This window comes from Anabrus simplex, chromosome 2 (genome assembly GCF_040414725.1).
Source record: "Anabrus simplex isolate iqAnaSimp1 chromosome 2, ASM4041472v1, whole genome shotgun sequence".
NCBI classification, from domain to species: Eukaryota; Metazoa; Arthropoda; class Insecta; order Orthoptera; family Tettigoniidae; genus Anabrus; species Anabrus simplex.
In genome coordinates this window covers 408,657,905-408,675,963 of record NC_090266.1, presented here as the reverse complement: position 1 = coordinate 408,675,963, position 18,059 = coordinate 408,657,905, and the positions used below count along the sequence as shown (strand labels likewise).

Below are 18,059 nucleotides of genomic sequence, written 5' to 3'. Positions count from 1 at the left end.
TCTAATGTCCAGACGGCTGTCGAAGCGAAGGCTTTATTACGTCAATTAGACCTCACAACGCATCATTCGAACCCGAGACAAATTAGGAGCAGGGACCAGCAGGTGAATAATATCGAACGGACAATCGAAACGAAGACCACGAGTACAAAGAACCAGGGAACTAGTACTGATCCGGAACCTCGTCGAGCACATAATACGGAGTGGAAGCCGCGACAATGGATGAGACCAAGGAATTTTGCGGAAGGCAACCGGCAAACCAACCAAGGGAACTTTCGAGCTGTCAAGGGATACCGTGGATTCCAGAGAAATAATTATAGGCCGTATCCAACTAGGAATCAAGGGAACCCGAGATATTACCAGGGAGGATCTCGTCAGGAGAAGGATGACCGATATCAAGAGTCTAGGCGGTACATAGAAGAGCTGAACAAGAGAAAATGGAAGGAGGCGATCCATGATCGAGGCCGTGATGAGGAAGCGACAGGAGCGGAGAGCTTGGAATTCCAAAGAGCAAGAAAAGGGGGCAGCGACTTGAACCCGAATGCACAGACGTCCGATTCGGGACAAGGAAACAACGGGATGTGACTAGAAGCACAGGATGAACGAGAGGAAGCAGATGACGAGCCGGAAGAAGATGATGTCGAAGAAGATGATGATGAAGAAGAAGACGGAAGGGAAGAAGAAGTCCAAGTAATCCATACACCAATTGAAGCGAGGCCATGTCCAGAATGTGGAGAGATAGACAGGGACGTGCAGGAATTTGTCAATACGATCCATCAAATCGAAAGACGGAACGAGGAGTTAAGGTTCAGGAACCAGATGTTGAGAGACGAAATCAATAGCCGTCGCAGAACAGTGGATCTGATGTCAAATCATGATGGTGATGATATGGACACATCATAAAAAAAATCTCATGATGCTCACTAGATTTTTTTTTACCTGGGCAAGAGGAAGACGAACCCGAGTGACTTAGGCCCATAGTCAGTCATGATTTGATTGGTAAAATAATATATGGTACATTTATTGGAATACTGAAGTGTAGTTGAAAATATTTCGTTTATGTAATGTCGAAATCAGAGCGAAGGAAGGACGACAGACTGGAGCCTGACGGATTAGCTCAACACGACAACTTTTAGCTACTTCACAGCAGGGAATATCATTAGTTGGCGAACAAGGAAATACAGAGTCCACAAATAAGTCTTGGTCAGAAAGAGAAGGGGGAGAGTCATACAAAGGAAACTCACAACATGAGTAATACCTTGGGATATTTTTGGCAGGACGGAAATTCCGTGAGCTCGTGGAAAATTACAGCGGCTGCGTGTACATTCACTAGCCTAAGTTCGAGCAGGTGGAGATTTAAATCACGTGACCGCTTGCCGGCCAATCGTAAAAAATTTAATGGAAGGCTCAGGGATACCATCTTAAGGAAGGATGGATGAGATATTCTCGTAACTACAAAAGTAATCAGTAATAAATTATTGTGAGTACACGGATGGATGTAATGAATTTATTAGATGTCACGCATGGAAAAATAATCAATAATTATTGGCAAATTAAATAAATTGAAGGCTGGATTTCTTGGAAACCAGACAGCTTGAATCTCATTGGCTGAAAGAAGACCACGTTGTAAGGGACGCTTACGAAGGCGCGAAATGTGAGGAGCTAAATCCACCCGTATCTCCTAAATCTGTGATCACCAGGAGTTCATATTTTATCCAGCAGATATGCTAGCGGAGTGGATTAATTTGATGTAAATTTTAACTTCCAATTCGGAGTGCAAGTACCGATATTAAAAATCCACCCCCTCCCTCAGGGGTATGACGTCAATGAATCCGCGGGAAAAAGGCTTCATCCATATATACGGGGCAAGGGATCCTCGCCAGCACACTTGAAGTGAATCTCAGGAGCTGAATTGACGGTCGCGGTACACTTGAATTGAATATCGGGAGCTGAACTGTTGGTCGCCGCTAACTTAGAATTCTACGGACGTACAGTCATTTAATGGCGCGAGCATCCGCCAGTGTTTGTAAAATGTGATCGCGCTCAAGCAACATGAACTAGAAATAGTTAACGTAGGACAGTGTTTGTCATTTATGAATATCAGTGACGCAAAGTAATTACACTGCAAGAGAGTAGTATAAATTATATCACCATAAGTACGTACATAACCGACTGTGTGACGAACAGTACTTTCAGGGAATAGTAGCCTGTACTTTGCTATATCGAACCGATATCATGAACACGTCAAGAATGCCGTATGAATCGGGCGTATCGCGACGGGCGTAAAAGTTGACACCTCGTCGTACGTGTCCAGGTCCATTGTGCCTTAGTTGGACGAAGATTAAATAGTGTAAATATTAAATTCTTGGGTCTAGGATAGTAATTTGTTGTATCCAAGTTAAAGTATTCAGTGTTAACGTTGTAAATGGTGAAGGTTTGTGGTAATCAAGATATTAGTGTAAAATGGTAATGTGCCAGGAAATCTTTTGTGGAACTACGCCATCAAGAATGGAGGAGTAAAACGCAGAGAGGGGCCGGAGGAGCCTCTCATCTGCAAAGCTGTAATGGAATACCGATAACTAAGATGAGTACTAAACTGTAAATAATATTTGGGAAATGTTATCGTGATGGGAAAAATGGGAATAACTTGATTATACTTGGTTACCTTCTGTAACATGATGAGTCGCTTAACGACCCCATCCTAAATTTGTAGCACGGACAGTAGTAAATAATAATAATGTAAATAATCGGTTCTTTTATGTATTCAGTTTGTTGGAGATGTAAATGTTGTATATATAGTGTAGTACGTTAAGTCATGCATGCATTCATATTTTCTTTGTAGTTAATAAGTTTCTTTACGTTTGATTTTGGTTATGATAGTTAAATAAGACCCGATATGTGTTTTCTGTTTTTGTCATTTTAACGAGCTATGTAATGACATGGAAGGAAAATCCAGCTTCGCCATACCAGTTGTGTTTTGTTGTAATTAATATGTTCATATTTTCAAAGTGAAGTTGTTAAATTTGTGAGATGCGATTAACATAATAATTTCCAAGTAAATCATATCTGGATTGATTAGTGCCAGAATAAATCGAGTTTGTGAGAGGGGTTATGCGTTAAACATATTAAGAGTGGACTACCGTGTGACAGGAGAAAATTATTTTTTTTAATAAATAATAATAATAAATAAATAATAGAACTACTTTTTTTGAAGAAGAAGATATTTTTTTAAATATAATTTGGATATAATAATAATTAATGTGATATTGGAATATTTAGTGAGCCGTGCGTAATAATAAATTTAAGTGATCAGGTGTTGAGTTTATCGGGAATCATTTAATGACGGGAGGTCGTTTTTAATTCGGAATTAAAGTGTGTGGTAATTTAATTTGATCAATTAATAATATTGAAATGTAGATCGGTGCTAATAATCCGTACATGTTATGAACGTGTGGTTTAAATTACGGTTCAATATTTTTTTACGTATAAATGTCGTGTCTTAAAGTTGCGATTCATTAGCCGGAACACGTAGGACTAATATTACGAAACCATGATTGTCAAATTTTGGTAAATATAATTTCAAGATGTTACGATTATTTGTGGAGAATGAACCAAGGCATAGATCAAAATGAGATAGAAAATGTGAGAGAATCTGCAGTCAGATAATAAAAGGTCGTACGATGTCAGAAATGAATAAATAAGTCAGTTGATAATTCTGTGAGAAATAAACGAATCAAGGAATATTGAGATAGGAAGGAAAATAAATTCCGTACGAGAGACACTTAGGATATTGAAATGAGTGTAAAATGTACGGGCAGTGTCACAGAGAAATACTGAGTTACGTAGCGGGGAAAATTCGAACCCGTGACAGCATGTACGAAATAAATAGACTGCACAGCTATTCGTTGAGATACAACGGATCTAAGGATAATGGGAGTTCAGATTCCACAGAAATGGTCGTATATTGTATTCATTGTAAGGACGAGCGATGACAATCATGATGTCGTGATAATAATAATAATAAATATTGCAGATAAAGGATTGGACCGCCTTAATTAAATGAGCGTTGATAAGGATGTTAAACGGGAATCTAAATGAGAATATGCAACCGATAATAATAATAATAATAATAATAATAATAATAATAATGTAAGGACGATGTTAAATCATCGCGGTCAGATTAATAATAATTGTCATAATAATAACAGTAATGATGTCGTTGGTTGATTAGTGAAATATTATAATTGCGACCGATATCTTAATATATTTTGGCGGAGGTGACCGGTCCATAAATAATAATAACCTCTTGAGTGACGTGAATAATCATAATAATATCTTGAGTCACCTATTCATTAATAATAATAATAATAACCACGAGAGGGATATAATAATAATAACAGTAATAACCATTTGTGTTTGCATCCCGCATAATAATGACGATATTAATCAAACGTGACAGTGCCAGGAACCGTTGAGTAATAATAATAATAATAATAATAATAATAATAATAATAATAATAATAATAATAATAATAATATTAATAATAATAATTTCGAGGATGATAATTTCATGAATATTGTGACGACGGTGGAGTTAATTATTTGGTGACAACATCCCTCTATTCGTATGTTGAATAATAAGAATGATAATATTAGTCATTTGGTACCTCGTTTTTGTACGGTTTCCGCATGGGACGATGTTACAGTAATACTTGGCGTGTTTGTTTACTTCGCTCGCGGTGCGAGGGGGGCCATTGCCACGGTATTTCCCAACCGCTTCTCGTTATCTCATCTGTGTCAGTAGTCTGTTGAGGCTACTTTGCAACATTTCAAATCACATGTAAATAAATATATAAATGCTAATTCAGTGGTATGGCATCAGCTGGATATCGTAAGATAGGAACTGTCCGTGGAATCCAATTTTCGTAATTCACGAGGAACATTACCCAGTCCGAGTACCGGTCTCGGAAAAATGTATATAGCCGGAGTACGTCATCTTAGTTAAATCGGGAAGCCGACCGTAACATGGGTTATGCTCGGGCTCCCGATAGAAGGAAGCTATATCCTTGAGTAACGGTTCGATTCAAATGGAATCGATCCGGAAATTATACCTCAAAATGTCATTTTATTTCAGAAGCAACCCAGCAAGATATTGATACCACTTGCGGTATAGCAAGTGATTTGTGTATGTAACATGTGTGGAAATTCAAATATCGTTGCCAAATGTATCAAAGTTTCATACGTCAGATGGCGTAATAAACCGCTCCTTCTGGCAAATTATTTCAAAGGAAACCACTCTCATAATCTTTTTATTGTAGTTAGATGATGCCCTTTTTAAAGTTAACAGTCACTTCCTAGTCCTATCATGGAGTCCTTAAATTCAAGTTACAATCGAGCCTTCCCCATTTTAATTTTAATTGCTCCGTTCATTCCCGTGTTCTATTATGCCGTTATATTTATATTTGATGACTTAAATAATGAACCGACACCCCTGAGATAAATGCTAGTCTGGGACTCGGGAGGTGGACGGGTGCAATAGGGCACATATTTTATCTCGGCTAGACTACAGTAGTGCAGCATATGGCTTAGCAAGGCCAAGCGTCCTTGCGAAGTTGAACAGCATCCACCAAAGCGGGGTTAGGTTGGGGACAGAAGCTTTTCGTACAAGCCCCATTGCCAGCCTACTCTCCGAGTCTGGTGTGCCGCCTTTACACCTGAGGCACCAGCTGCTCCTACTTACGTATGCTGCAAATTTGCGACAGATGCCACTTCATCCAAGCTATCCTTGCGTGTTCAACAATGGCAACCGTTTGCTGTACGCTGCTTGTCCTCGAGCAACGCGGCCAGTTGGGATACACTTGGATAGCAGTTACAGATTGTTTCACGTACCTTCGGTTCCTTGCCTTGTCCAACAACCAAGTGGGGTACCTCTGTGGGTAGTACGACGACCTGAAATAATCCTGGATCTGCACTCCGGCCCGAATGAAAATACGGAACCTTAGATTTATCAGAGGCTCTTCCTGTCCATTATTGGCCGCTATCCTGGTTCAGTCATCATCTACACGGATGGTTCAAGGACAGATATGAAGGTGGGCTGTGCGTTCGTTGTCGATAATGATAGGTTTCTTTTTGCTCTCCCAGAAACCTGTAGTGTGTACACAGCAGAGCTCTATGCTATCTGTGAAGCTCTGCGGTACGCACTGTCCAATGGACGCAGACACTTTCTTCTGTGTACTGACTCCTTGAGCTCGCTACAGTCTATTGATACTTGTTTCCCTCGACAGCCTTTGGTGCAGTGTGTCCAGGTCTTTGATCACCGTTTTTAAATCGCCTTGCAAAGTGGACTTTGCCAGGCGAAAGCATTTGGAGCTTCCGTTCTGACAAATTATTCATATGTGCCCTCCTTCATGCAATATCATGATGTAATATTGCTACTAGAGGAATGCCCTGAAAAATAACATTCCAGATGTGCAGGAAATGAAATCTGCAATGTATGCTACATTATACCACTAAATGAGCACTGATGACAATCCTTGTCACTTTAAGTGCCCTTCAGGGATTAGCCCATTATACATCTATAACAGGGCAATTGTGAAGAAAGAAAAGCCAGCAAGTCACAAAGACTTGAAAACCAAGCTAGAGCCTGCAGTGGTAATAAAAAATAATGCCCGTTTACCAAAGGCTGGTCAAAACTAAAACAAAATTTGTCTTTAAGAAACAACTGGAAAATGCTGTAGTATCAGCTGTAAGCCGGTTCAATATGGAGTGAGAAAGTAGCTTAGAAGGGGAGGGGGGGGGGTAAGTTTTCTCAGAAGAAGAAATATGTGACATTGCAAGGAATATCAGAGGGCAACGAGATAGGCAACGTATGTACATATCCCAAGCTAGGTGTTCTGAGCAGTCCTAAAAAGTGAGAAGGAAACTGGAACTTAAGAAAATAAGTTTAGAAGAGTTGCTGAGCAGAAGAAAGGGTCTACATATGGTACAGGAGGGTTTTAGGCAGCTTGTAATTGTCTTCGTACTATTTTTCAACATTTTTTCAGAACACCTCTTAGCCAGTTGACTTGTAAACTTGCACAGTTATTCCTTGATAGTTTATATAATGATTCGTACAGTATTTAAAAAAATATATATAATATTCATTAATAATATATTATAAAGTTGGTAACATTTTGTGAAAAATTAAGTAAAATATTGTAATGGTTATAGCGTCTGCCATGCCAACTCGCTACGCACTGGGGGCGTCATCGTATTGGCCCCACCCCCCTTACGCTCGAGCGAGCCAATCACGAGCAACACTTGGTGCTAGGCTGGCCCTCTTGCCTCCGTCCGCGGTCCCACAGCAGAGTACAACGGAAATTTCTCGACTATTAATCTGGAGTCTTCTATCTCGCGAGGTTCCTGGATACATCTAGCATCCGGACTGTTCTGGAAGGCCCAGAGCAGGTATATAAGGAGAGGAGTAACTTGGAGTGAGAGTTAGTGAGTTAGTGAGTGAGTGAGTGAGCGAGCGAGAGCGAGAATGAGTTCGCTGATGTGAGTTATCGAAGAGCGCAATCAGTGATAGCTTGGGCTGAGATGTCAGCCTGATGGAGTGTCTGCCTGTCGGAGCCAAGGACTCGTTCCTGTTTCCCTGATGTCGTGTGTGTGTGTGTGTGTGCGTGTGTGTGTGTGTGTGTCCCTTGAAGCTGGCTGCTGGAGAAGAACCTTGGGTGTTCTGGAGCAGAGCGAAGGGAACACTGGGTGCCGACTGCGAACGGAGTTCGACGGGTTGAGTGAACAGCAGATACTATCCTGACCTGCGAGACTGACGTGTAGGCTGTGGACCGTGACAGCACTAACGAGTGTGACTGAGTGGCTGAGTGAGTGTAGTGTAAATAATCGGACTCTGTGTGTGTGTGTGTGTGTGTGTGTGTGTGTGTGTGTCATTGTACATGGAACATGAGAAACTAAGAGAGAGAGCGCAAACCGTGTAAGCGTACTTGTGTAACTTGTAATCTCGGCTATCGTCTGTGTGTGTGTAAATCTGTAATTGTAGTGCTAAGTAAATAAATCCTAGAAATAGGTTGCTACCAGGTTCTGTACGCATTTATTTACTTATTTACCCTGCCAACACATTACAATATATTAAATAATTAATATCTCCATATATACAATCAACATTTAAAAAAAAGCATCAATTAAATCCTTGAAAATATCTAGGTGAATTTGCAAAAAAAATTCAGTGCCTACAGCAAAAACAATAATGCAAGATGATTTTTCATTATTTTACAATTTTCAGTAACAATTATAATGAGAAAATCAATTATCTGAAAAACTATTTAAGATATCGGTTCCAAATTTCGTGTTGTACATACGCTAATTTTGTGTTGTAAATAGGCTAACCAAACTAAATAGTGTGCAAAGTTCCAAATATGTACCTAAATAAAGTAGAGATTTTGGTATTTTCACCACACCATCCCCTTAAGGCTATGGCCGCTTCCTTCCCACTGCTAGCCATTTCCTATACCATTGTTGCAATAAGACCTATCTGTGTCAAAGCGACGTAAAGCTATTTGTAAAAATAATAATAATAATAATAATAATAATAATAATAATAATAATAATAATAATAATAATAATAATAATAATAATAATAATGTTATTTGCTTTACGTCCCACTAACTAATTTTTAAGGTCTTCGGAGACGCTGAGGTGCTGGAATTTAGTCCCGCAGGAGTTTTTATGTGCCAGTAAATCTACCAACACAGGGCTGTCGTATTTGAGCACCTTCAAATACCACCGGACTGAGCCAGGATCGAACCTGCTAAGTTGGGGTTACAAGGCCAGCGCCTTAACCGTCTGAGCCACTCAGCCCGGCAAGCAATTTGTAATTTGCGCACCACTGTATACCACAATCCAATATTAACTATACTTTACCTGCTCGTGGTAATTGCATAGGTTACTGCCGAAATGCAGTACCAAAGGAAGATCTGTAGGTATTGATTAAGAAATGCTTTAACAAACAACTTTGTGCAAACAATATATTAAACCGGGCGAGTTGGCCGTGCGCATAGAGGCACGCGGCTGTGAGCTTGCATCCGGGGGATAGTAGGTTCGAATCCCACCATCGGCAGCCCTGAAGATGGTTTCCCATTTTCACACCAGGCAAATGCTGGGGCTGTACCTTAATTAAGGCCACGGCCGCTTCCTTCCAACTCCTAGGCCTTTCCTATCCCATCGTCGCCATAAGACCTATCTGTGTCGGTGCGACGTAAAGCCCTTAGCAAAATAAAACAATATATTAACCCAGTTAGATGTAAGAGAAGGCTACCTGGCCTTATTCTTGCCAGGATAGATAAATCATTAATCAACAAATCAATCTATCAACCATACATTTTGCACTTGTTGTTTTCATTTCAGTGCGACCTATATGCCTGCCAGTTGGCCTTAGACATCAGAATCGAAATCTTGATCAAGAATTCCTGGTTGTTGCTGGTTGGGGAGTAACAGAAAATGGTAAGCAAGAAACCTGTGAAATATATTCTCATAATTTATGCTGCCCAGGAAAAACTATTTTCTGGCTCTGAACTTTGTCATTCTTTGGTATGAAGTAAGTCCATTAAGTTTGCAAAAATAAGTTTTATATACTACACATTAGTATTGTTTACATATTGGTCTTCTGATGAGGGCTGTTTGATACAAAGTTACCCTAGTTCATAAAGCTTACCTGAAGAGCTAATTTTTTCTAGTGTTGTGGATATTTGTCCAGTAAGTTCTTGGTTCTTTGATTTGAACAACTCTATAATATTTATTATTTTACAGAGCAGAATGTTAAATTAACTCATTGGAAATGATTGTTTGCAATGAAAAAGTTTAACCAAGGAATGATGGCCATATACAATGGTACTTTCTACATCCAATTCCATAATTTATAATGGTGGACTAGAACTCCCTTTCAAGTCTGTTTGTTAGGTCAACACAAAGGCTGGTTGGATCCCCAAGCAGCACCACCATATCTTAAGAGGTTTATAGGGAACCACAAAAAACAATGATGGTGTCAAAATGAGATGTACTCCATGAGAGGAGGATGAGGTAGTTTGTCATTGCTTTCCTCACTGGGTCAGAAAGTGCTATTGCAACAAGACTGGCCCTATTAGTAAGTTTTCAGTCTTCATAGCACTGAGATACAGTAGTCGTGTTCCGAATGTCATTACTCAACACCACTCATACCTCAGCAGACTCTGCATTGTCACAGCTGTGGATAAGACTGGGACTTTGAAAGAAGCTAAATTTTGCTCTGGCCTGTGCCAAGAAATAGCTGCAAAAGTGCTGTATCCATCAAGAAATGGCAGAAATGTTTATTTCTGAAGAAGACAATTTTATCACATTGGAGTATACAACCCTTGCATATAGAGGCAGATCTAGGGAGGAGCTAAGGGGAGCTTTAGCACCCCCACCAGTTACATTTAAAAGTTGACAATGTTGTTTTTGTTGAATGAAATTACACCTAAGTTTTATTTCTGCCTTAAATATGTATATCCTCAAAGTTTACTAGGGATGAATGTTATTTCATTACTTACTATAGTTTCCGTATTATAGTAAGTATTGGGCTCGTCCTAGCAGTGGATGGAGGACCGACAACAAAATGATGCATATTGGCATTTACAGTTTTCCTCAGCGACTGCCGAGTCTGGTCTTCACGACAAAAGATGTGTTTGTGGATTGTGGTGCATTAACACTCGCAGTGATTCCAAAGTAATTTTGCTTCATAAGTAATACTAGAAATACTAGCTGAAAATGTACTATTTTCTTTGCAATGAGTAACAAACTTAAATTCTCGACTGTTTCAATTTTATTGTTTCAAAAGCCAAAAGCCAAAAAAAAAATTTTTTTAAATGGAGAATTCAGCCGAAACCACGAACATTTTCACTATCTGAAGTGATGTTGAGATTTTCACAGGAAAACAGGTAAGCCAAACAAACAGGTGTTAAGTTTTCTAGTAAACAACAGTTCAATTAGAGCTAGGCAGTTAGTCAGTGATGAGCAAAAATGGAGTAATGGAGTAATAAAGTTACTCAAATCTAATTTTTGAAAGTCTCTTATACTAAATGATGCATGACCAAACAGGGGAACACTCAGTTTGTTTTGGTGGCTTGCAGACTGTGCATGCTTAGTAAATCTTCCATATTTACAGTAATCTAATATATTATGTAATTGGAACTCGTTAAATTCTTTGAAGACATGTCCTGAATACTCTTTAAGCATGTACATGCTTTATATTGAATGCTTATGCAATGTTGGACATAACAATGAGAACTCTAAAAGCTTTAATATTCAAGAAAATGTATTGGTTTTCAAAGTTTGATTTGTTGAGGGGGATATGTAACCTCTTGGAATGGTTCTCTTATCAATTTTCATGGTGGAGTGGTTATAGAACCTAGCTGTCAAGCAGAAAGAGCAAGTTCAATTTTAGAGCTGGGTACTCTTTTAATTTTTGTATTAATGAACTCAAAACTTATTAGTTACTAAACTTGATGAAAAATTGATTTTGTGTTACTTATTACCACTACTTTTCAACTCGTACGAATCACGGGCACACTACTATACCATGTGTTTTAACCACCTCTTCCTATGTAGTTTTATGCAACCCACAATATTAATTCAGTCCTGAAAACGTCTGCCCTGCCAATTATGCTCAGACAACACAACCAAATATCTTGGTATTTACTGCCTCACCGTGATAGGATGCCGTAATATTATACTCGTATTAAACACTGGAAGGGATGCATGTGCCTTTTAGACTAAATGAACCTGACTCGCCAGCATAACACTAAATTGATATTGTGACCGCAGTAATACATTCTATAAGCTGCAGTGTGCCGTATGTAACTGTAGCATAGTTGGTAAAGGTGCGGCGGAGACGGCTGAGGAGGGAGGTTTCAGTCTGGAGCAAAGATTCCATACATACATATATACATACATACATACATACATACATACATACATAATCATTATAGACTGTTATGCCTTTCAGGGTTCAGTCTGGAAGCCTCTGTGAATTTACTAAACGTCACCACAATCCTCGCTTTGCAACTAGTGTTGTGGCCTCATTTAGTTCTATACCTCTTATCTTTAAATTGTTAGAAACTGAGTCTAACCATCGTCGTCTTGGTCTACCTCTACTTCTCTTACCCTCCATAACAGAGTCCATTACCGGGCGAGTTGGCCGTGCGCGTAGAGGCGCGCGGCTGTGAGCTTGCATCCGGGAGATAGTAGGTTCGAATCCCACTATCGGCAGCCCTGAAAATGGTTTTCCGTGGTTTCCCATTTTCACACCAGGCAAATGCTGGGGCTGTACCTTAATTAAGGCCACGGCCGCTTCCTTCCAACTCCTAGGCCTTTCCTATCCCATCGTCGCCATAAGACCTATCTGTGTCGGTGCGACGTAAAGCCCCTAGCAAAAAAAAACAGAGTCCATTATTCCCCTAGGTAACCTATCCTCCTCCATTCGCCTCACATGACTCCACCACCGAAGCCAGTTTGTGTACAGCTTCGAGTTCATTCCTAAATTAGCTTTTATCTCCTCATTCCAAGTACCCTCCTGCCATTGTTCCCACCTGTTTGTACCAGCAATCATTCTTGCTACTTTCATGTCTGTCACTTCTAACTTATGAATAAGATATCCTGAGTCCACCCAGCTTTCGCTCCCGTAAAGCAAAGTTGGTCTGAAAACAGACCGATGTAAAGATAGTTTCGTCTGGGAGCTGACTTCCCTCTTAAAGAATACTGTTGATCGCAACTGCGAGCTCACTGAATTAGCTTTACAACACCTTGATTCAATCTCGCTTACTATATTACCATCCTGGGAGAAAACACAAAACCTAAATACTTGAAATTATCGAACTGTTCTAGCTTTGTATCACCAATCTGACATTCAATTCTGTTGAATTTCTTACCTACTGACATCAATTTAGTCTTCAAGAGGCTAATTTTCATACCATACTCTTTACACCTATTTTCAAGTTCCAAGATATTAGACTGTATGCTTTCGGCACAATCTGCCATTAAGACCAAGGGGGTTACTGTAGTCATGTCCTAGTTCGTGAACCATGGGCAACGGCTGAGTGGCCTGTGTAAGTTGTCCTGAGAGTCGGGATACCAGTTGCTATGGAATGGGAGTGGGCATCTCGGACATATTCTGAGTCGTTGCCCTCCTTGTGCTCAGGCGGCTAGGACTATACAATTCACTGTTGATCCATAACCCGTTAGAGGAGAAATCTTCACTTGGACTATGTGCAAGTAGGGTAGCATCCTGCTACATGAATTTACAGAGCTCAGAACATTTTAACATTCCATATTTTTTAAATATTTGTTTAATACTTACCACACGTAATAAAAGTTGAATGCCTGCTTTCACGCAAATTGTGTGTGAATGAATGTGTTTGTGGCCCTAACAATGGCAGATTAATTAGCAGGCTGACACTTATGGACTGGAAATAATAGGAACACAACTGTCTTGACAATGATTTATCGCAGCAAATGCTCGATGTGATGACTAATTTGGTTTCTACACATTCGGGCCCAGTGTCCAATAGATCGTCTTCCATGCTGAAGCATTCCAGGTGTCATTTCTCAGCAGGCATCTACGATGAGTTGCTGGAGCCGGTCGGGGTTTTCTGGTGCTTGAGTGTAAACTATTTTCTTCAAATACCCCCACAAGAACAAGTTGTAACGGCGTTAAATTCGGTGATCTGGTGGGCCGAGAAACTGGGCCTCTTCATCCTATCCATTTGTCTGGCATTTCCTCGTTCAGATGGTTATGAACGGGTAAAGTAGAATGTGATGGAGCTACATCCTGTTGCAACCACACTGTCAAAAATTCGTGCAAGAACACATCCTCCAGCAGCAGTGGGAGTTCTGAAGCAGAAAGTGCAGGTAGCATGGGCCTGTCCAATAGCCCTCAAAGAAATAACGTCCAATCAAGCGATCCCAAGATTCCACACCACACGTTCACTCCCCATCGTACCCTTGATGGGCTGCCTGTCGCACCCAGTGACTATTGTCCGGACTCCAATGGTGCATGTTGTGGCGATTGACGTTCCTGTTATTGTGGAAGTGTGATTCGTCTGAGAACAAGATGTGCGATACGAATGCTGCAGCATTGTCCAGCCTGCCTAATAGCTATTGACAGAACTCCGTTTGAGCTTCTAAATTACACCCATGGGGCTCTTGGTTTAGCTCAAGAAGGTATGGGAGAAATTTATGGTCGTGCAGTATTCCCCAAACGGACGGTCAGCTGGTATTCACCTGTTGTGCAATCGTCCTTGATCTGATGTGTGGATTATTACATGCTGCCTCCAGAACGGCCTCTTCTGTTTCACCCAATGTAACGGTCTTACCGTGGACTGGTGGCTGCTTGGGAGTCACACCTGTTGTCCTTAGTTGTCTTTCAACACGGTGGAATGTTGTAGCAACCGGGTGTTGCCTGTCAGGATACCATTTCTGGTACAGATATAGTGCCTTACATGCATTTTGTCTTGCTTCCTCATAAATGAGCAGCATGTCAACAAATTCCTCTGTGGAAAACATGCAGAATGACAGCAGAGATTACATTCAGGCCCTAACCAGTGGAGTATGCGCGGGGCACAAGATGAATAACAGCATCGTTCTATTGTTTCAAAGTGGCTAACATGGGCCTGCGTTTACGTTTTCAAACATCATGTTGTTGTTTGAGTCATCAGTCCACAGACTGGTTTGATGCAGCTCTCCATGCCACCCTATCCTGTGCTAACCTTTTCATTTCTACGTAACTATTGCATCCTACATCTGCTCTAATCTGCTTGTCATATTCATACCTTGGTCTATCCCTACCGTTCTTACCACCTACACTTCCTTCAAAAACCAACTGAACAAGTCCTGGGTGTCTTAAGATGTGTCCTATCATTCTATCCCTTCTTCTCGTCAAATTTAGCCAAATCTATCTCCTCTCACCAATTCGATTCAGTATCTCTTCATTCGTGATTCGATCTATCCATCTCACCTTCAGCATTCTTCTGTAACACCACATTTCAAAAGCTTCTATTATATTTCTTTCTGAGCTAGTTATCGTCCATGTTTCACTTCCATACAATGCCACGCTCCACATGAAAGTCTTCGAAAACATCTTTCTAATTCCGATATCAGTGTTTGAAGTGAGCAAATTTCTTTTCTTAAGAAAGCTCTTCCTTGCTTGTGCTAGTCTGCATTTTATGTCCTCCTTACTTCTGCCATCGTTAGTTATTTTACTACCCAAGTAACAATATTCATCTACTTCCTTTAAGACTTCATTTCCTAATCTAATATTTACTGCATCGCGTGTCTTCGTTCGACTGCACTCCATTACTTTTGTTTTGGACTTATTTATGTTCATCTTGTACTCCTTACCCAAGACTTCATCCATACCATTCAGCAACTTCTTGAGATCTTCTGCAGTCTCAGATAAAATAACAATATCATTGGCAAATCTCAAGGTTTTGATTTCCTCTCCTTGGACTGTGATTCCCTTTCTAAATGTCTCTTTGATTTCCTGTACTGCCTGTTCTATGTAAACATTGAAAAGGAGAGGGGACAAACTGCAGCCTTGCCTCACTCCTTTCTGGATTGCTGCTTGTTTTTCAAAGCCCTCGATTCTTATCACTGCAGACCAATTTTTATACAGATTGTAGATAATTCTTCGTTCTCGGTATCTGATCCCTATCATCTTCAGAATCATAAATAGCTTGGTCCAATCAACATTATCGAATGCCTTTTCTAGATCTGTGAATGCCATGTACGTGGGCTTGTCCTTCTTGATTCGATCCTCTAAGATCAGACGTGAAGTCAGGATTGCTTCACGTGTTCCTACATTTCTCCTGAAGCCAAATTGATCTTCTCCCAACTCAGCTTCAACTTGTTTTTCCATTCTTCTGTAAATAATACGTGCTAAAATTTTGCAGGCATGAGATACTAAACTAATGGTGCAGTAGTTTTCACACCTGTCAGCACCGGCTTTCTTGGGAATAGGTATAACAACATTCTGCTGAAAATTGGATGGGACTTCTCCTGTCTCGTACATCCTGCACACTAAATGAAATAACCTTGCCATGGTGATTTCTCCTAAGGCAGTCAGTAATTCAGAGGGAATATCATCAATTCCAGGTGCCTTGTTCCTATTTAGGTCACTCACAGCTCTGTCAAACTCTGACCTCAAAATTGGGTCTCCCATTTCATCAGCATCAACAGCCTCTTCATGTTCCAGAATCAAATTAACTACATCGTTACCGTGATACAACTGTTGGATATGCTCCTGCCATCTTTCTGCTTTGTCTTCCTTCCCTAGAAGTGGCTTTCCATATGAGCTCTTAATATTCATGCACCTAGATTTCCTTTCTCCAAAGGTTTCCTTGATTTTCCTGTATGCAGCATCTACCTTTCCCAGGACCATACAACCTTCGACATCCTTGCACTTCTCCTTCAGCCATTCTTCCTTAGCTACCTTGCACTTTCTATTCACTTGATTCTTAATCACCTGTATTATTTTCTGCCCTCTTCATTTCTAGCATTCTTGTATTTTCGTCGTTCATCAATCAGGTCTAGTATCTCCTGAGTTATCCACTGATTCTTAGTGTATCTTTTCTTCCTTCCTAACATTTCTTCAACAGCCCTACTGACTTCATTTTTCATGATTCTCCACTCTTCCTCTATAGTGTTTCCTTCAGCCTTTTCATTTAGTCCTTGTGCAACATGTTCCTTGAAACAATCCCTCACACTCTTTTCTTTCAACTTGCCTAGATCCCATCATTTTGCATTCTTTCCTTCCTTCAATTTCTTCAACTTCAGATGGCATTTCATGACCAACAAGTTGTGGTCAGAGTCCACGTCTGCTCCTGGGAAAGTTTTGCAATCCAACACCTGGTTTCTGAATCTCTGCCTATTTATAATGAAGTCTATTTGATACCTTCCAGTGTCTCCAGGTCTCGTCCATGTATACAGCCATTGTTTGTGGTGTTTGAACCAAGTATTGGCAAGGACTAAATTATGATCAGTGCAGAATTCAACCAGCCGACTTCCTCTTTCATTCCTTTGTCCCAATCCAAATTCTCCTACTGTAGTACCTTCTCTTCCTTGGCCTACCACTGCATTCCAGTCTCCCATCACAATTAGATTCTCGTCACCTTTTACATATTGTATTAAATCTTCTATCTCTTCATATATTCTTTCAATTTTTTTCATCATCCGCTGAACTAGTAGGCATATAGACCTGCACTATTGTGGTGGGCATTGATTTGGTGTCTATCTTGACGACAATAATTCTTTCACTATGCTGGTCGTAGTAGCTTACCCACTGCCCTATTTTCTTATTCATTATTAAACCAACTCCTGCATTTCCCCCGTTTGATTTTTTGTTGATAATTCGGTAGTCGCCTGACCAAAAATCCTGTTCTTCCTGCCAACGTACTTCACTTATACCAACTACATCTAACTTTAGCCTATCCATCTCCCTTTTCAGATTCTCTAACCTGCCACAACGATTCAAACTTCTAACATTCCATGCTCCGACTCGCAGAATGTCAGTATCCATCTTCCTGATGATCGCCCCCTCTCGTGTAGTCCCCACCCGGAGATCCGAATGGGGGACTAGTTTACCTCCGGAATATTTTACCCGGGAGGAAGCCATCATCAGTACATCATTCAGGGAGAGCTGCATGTCCTCGGGAGGTAGTTACGGCTGTAGTTTCCCGTTGCTTTCAGCCGTGTAGCAGTATCAACACAGCTAAGCCATGTTGAGTATTATTACAAGGCCGTATCAGTCAGTCATCTAGACTGCCGCCCTTGCAACTACCGAAAGGCTGCTACCCCCCTTTCGATGAAACATCATACCAATGAAAAAAATATTTGAACGATGCAGCATTTGAACCACCAATGGTACATTTTGTCAATTGCTAGACTAATGCCTAACCAAATCTGCTACGCTGTGCTGCTGGGAACATGCTGGTATTATGATGAGAGTAGAGTACATATGCCATTTGGCTTGATGTTTAAGACATTAATATCTGCACTGT

At 40.4% G+C, this 18,059-nt stretch overlaps 1 protein-coding gene across 1 annotated transcript in view; it reads left to right on the top strand.

The window, feature by feature from the left end:
- The window catches only part of LOC136862861 (CLIP domain-containing serine protease B4), a 263,539-nt gene that overhangs the window by 230,097 nt on the left and 15,383 nt on the right, over positions 1–18,059 (top strand). Inside the window, exon 5 of the mRNA XM_067139125.2 lies at positions 9,400–9,495. Within this exon, the coding sequence (XP_066995226.2) occupies positions 9,400–9,495 (96 nt within the window). The remainder of the gene's footprint in view (positions 1–9,399; positions 9,496–18,059) is intronic.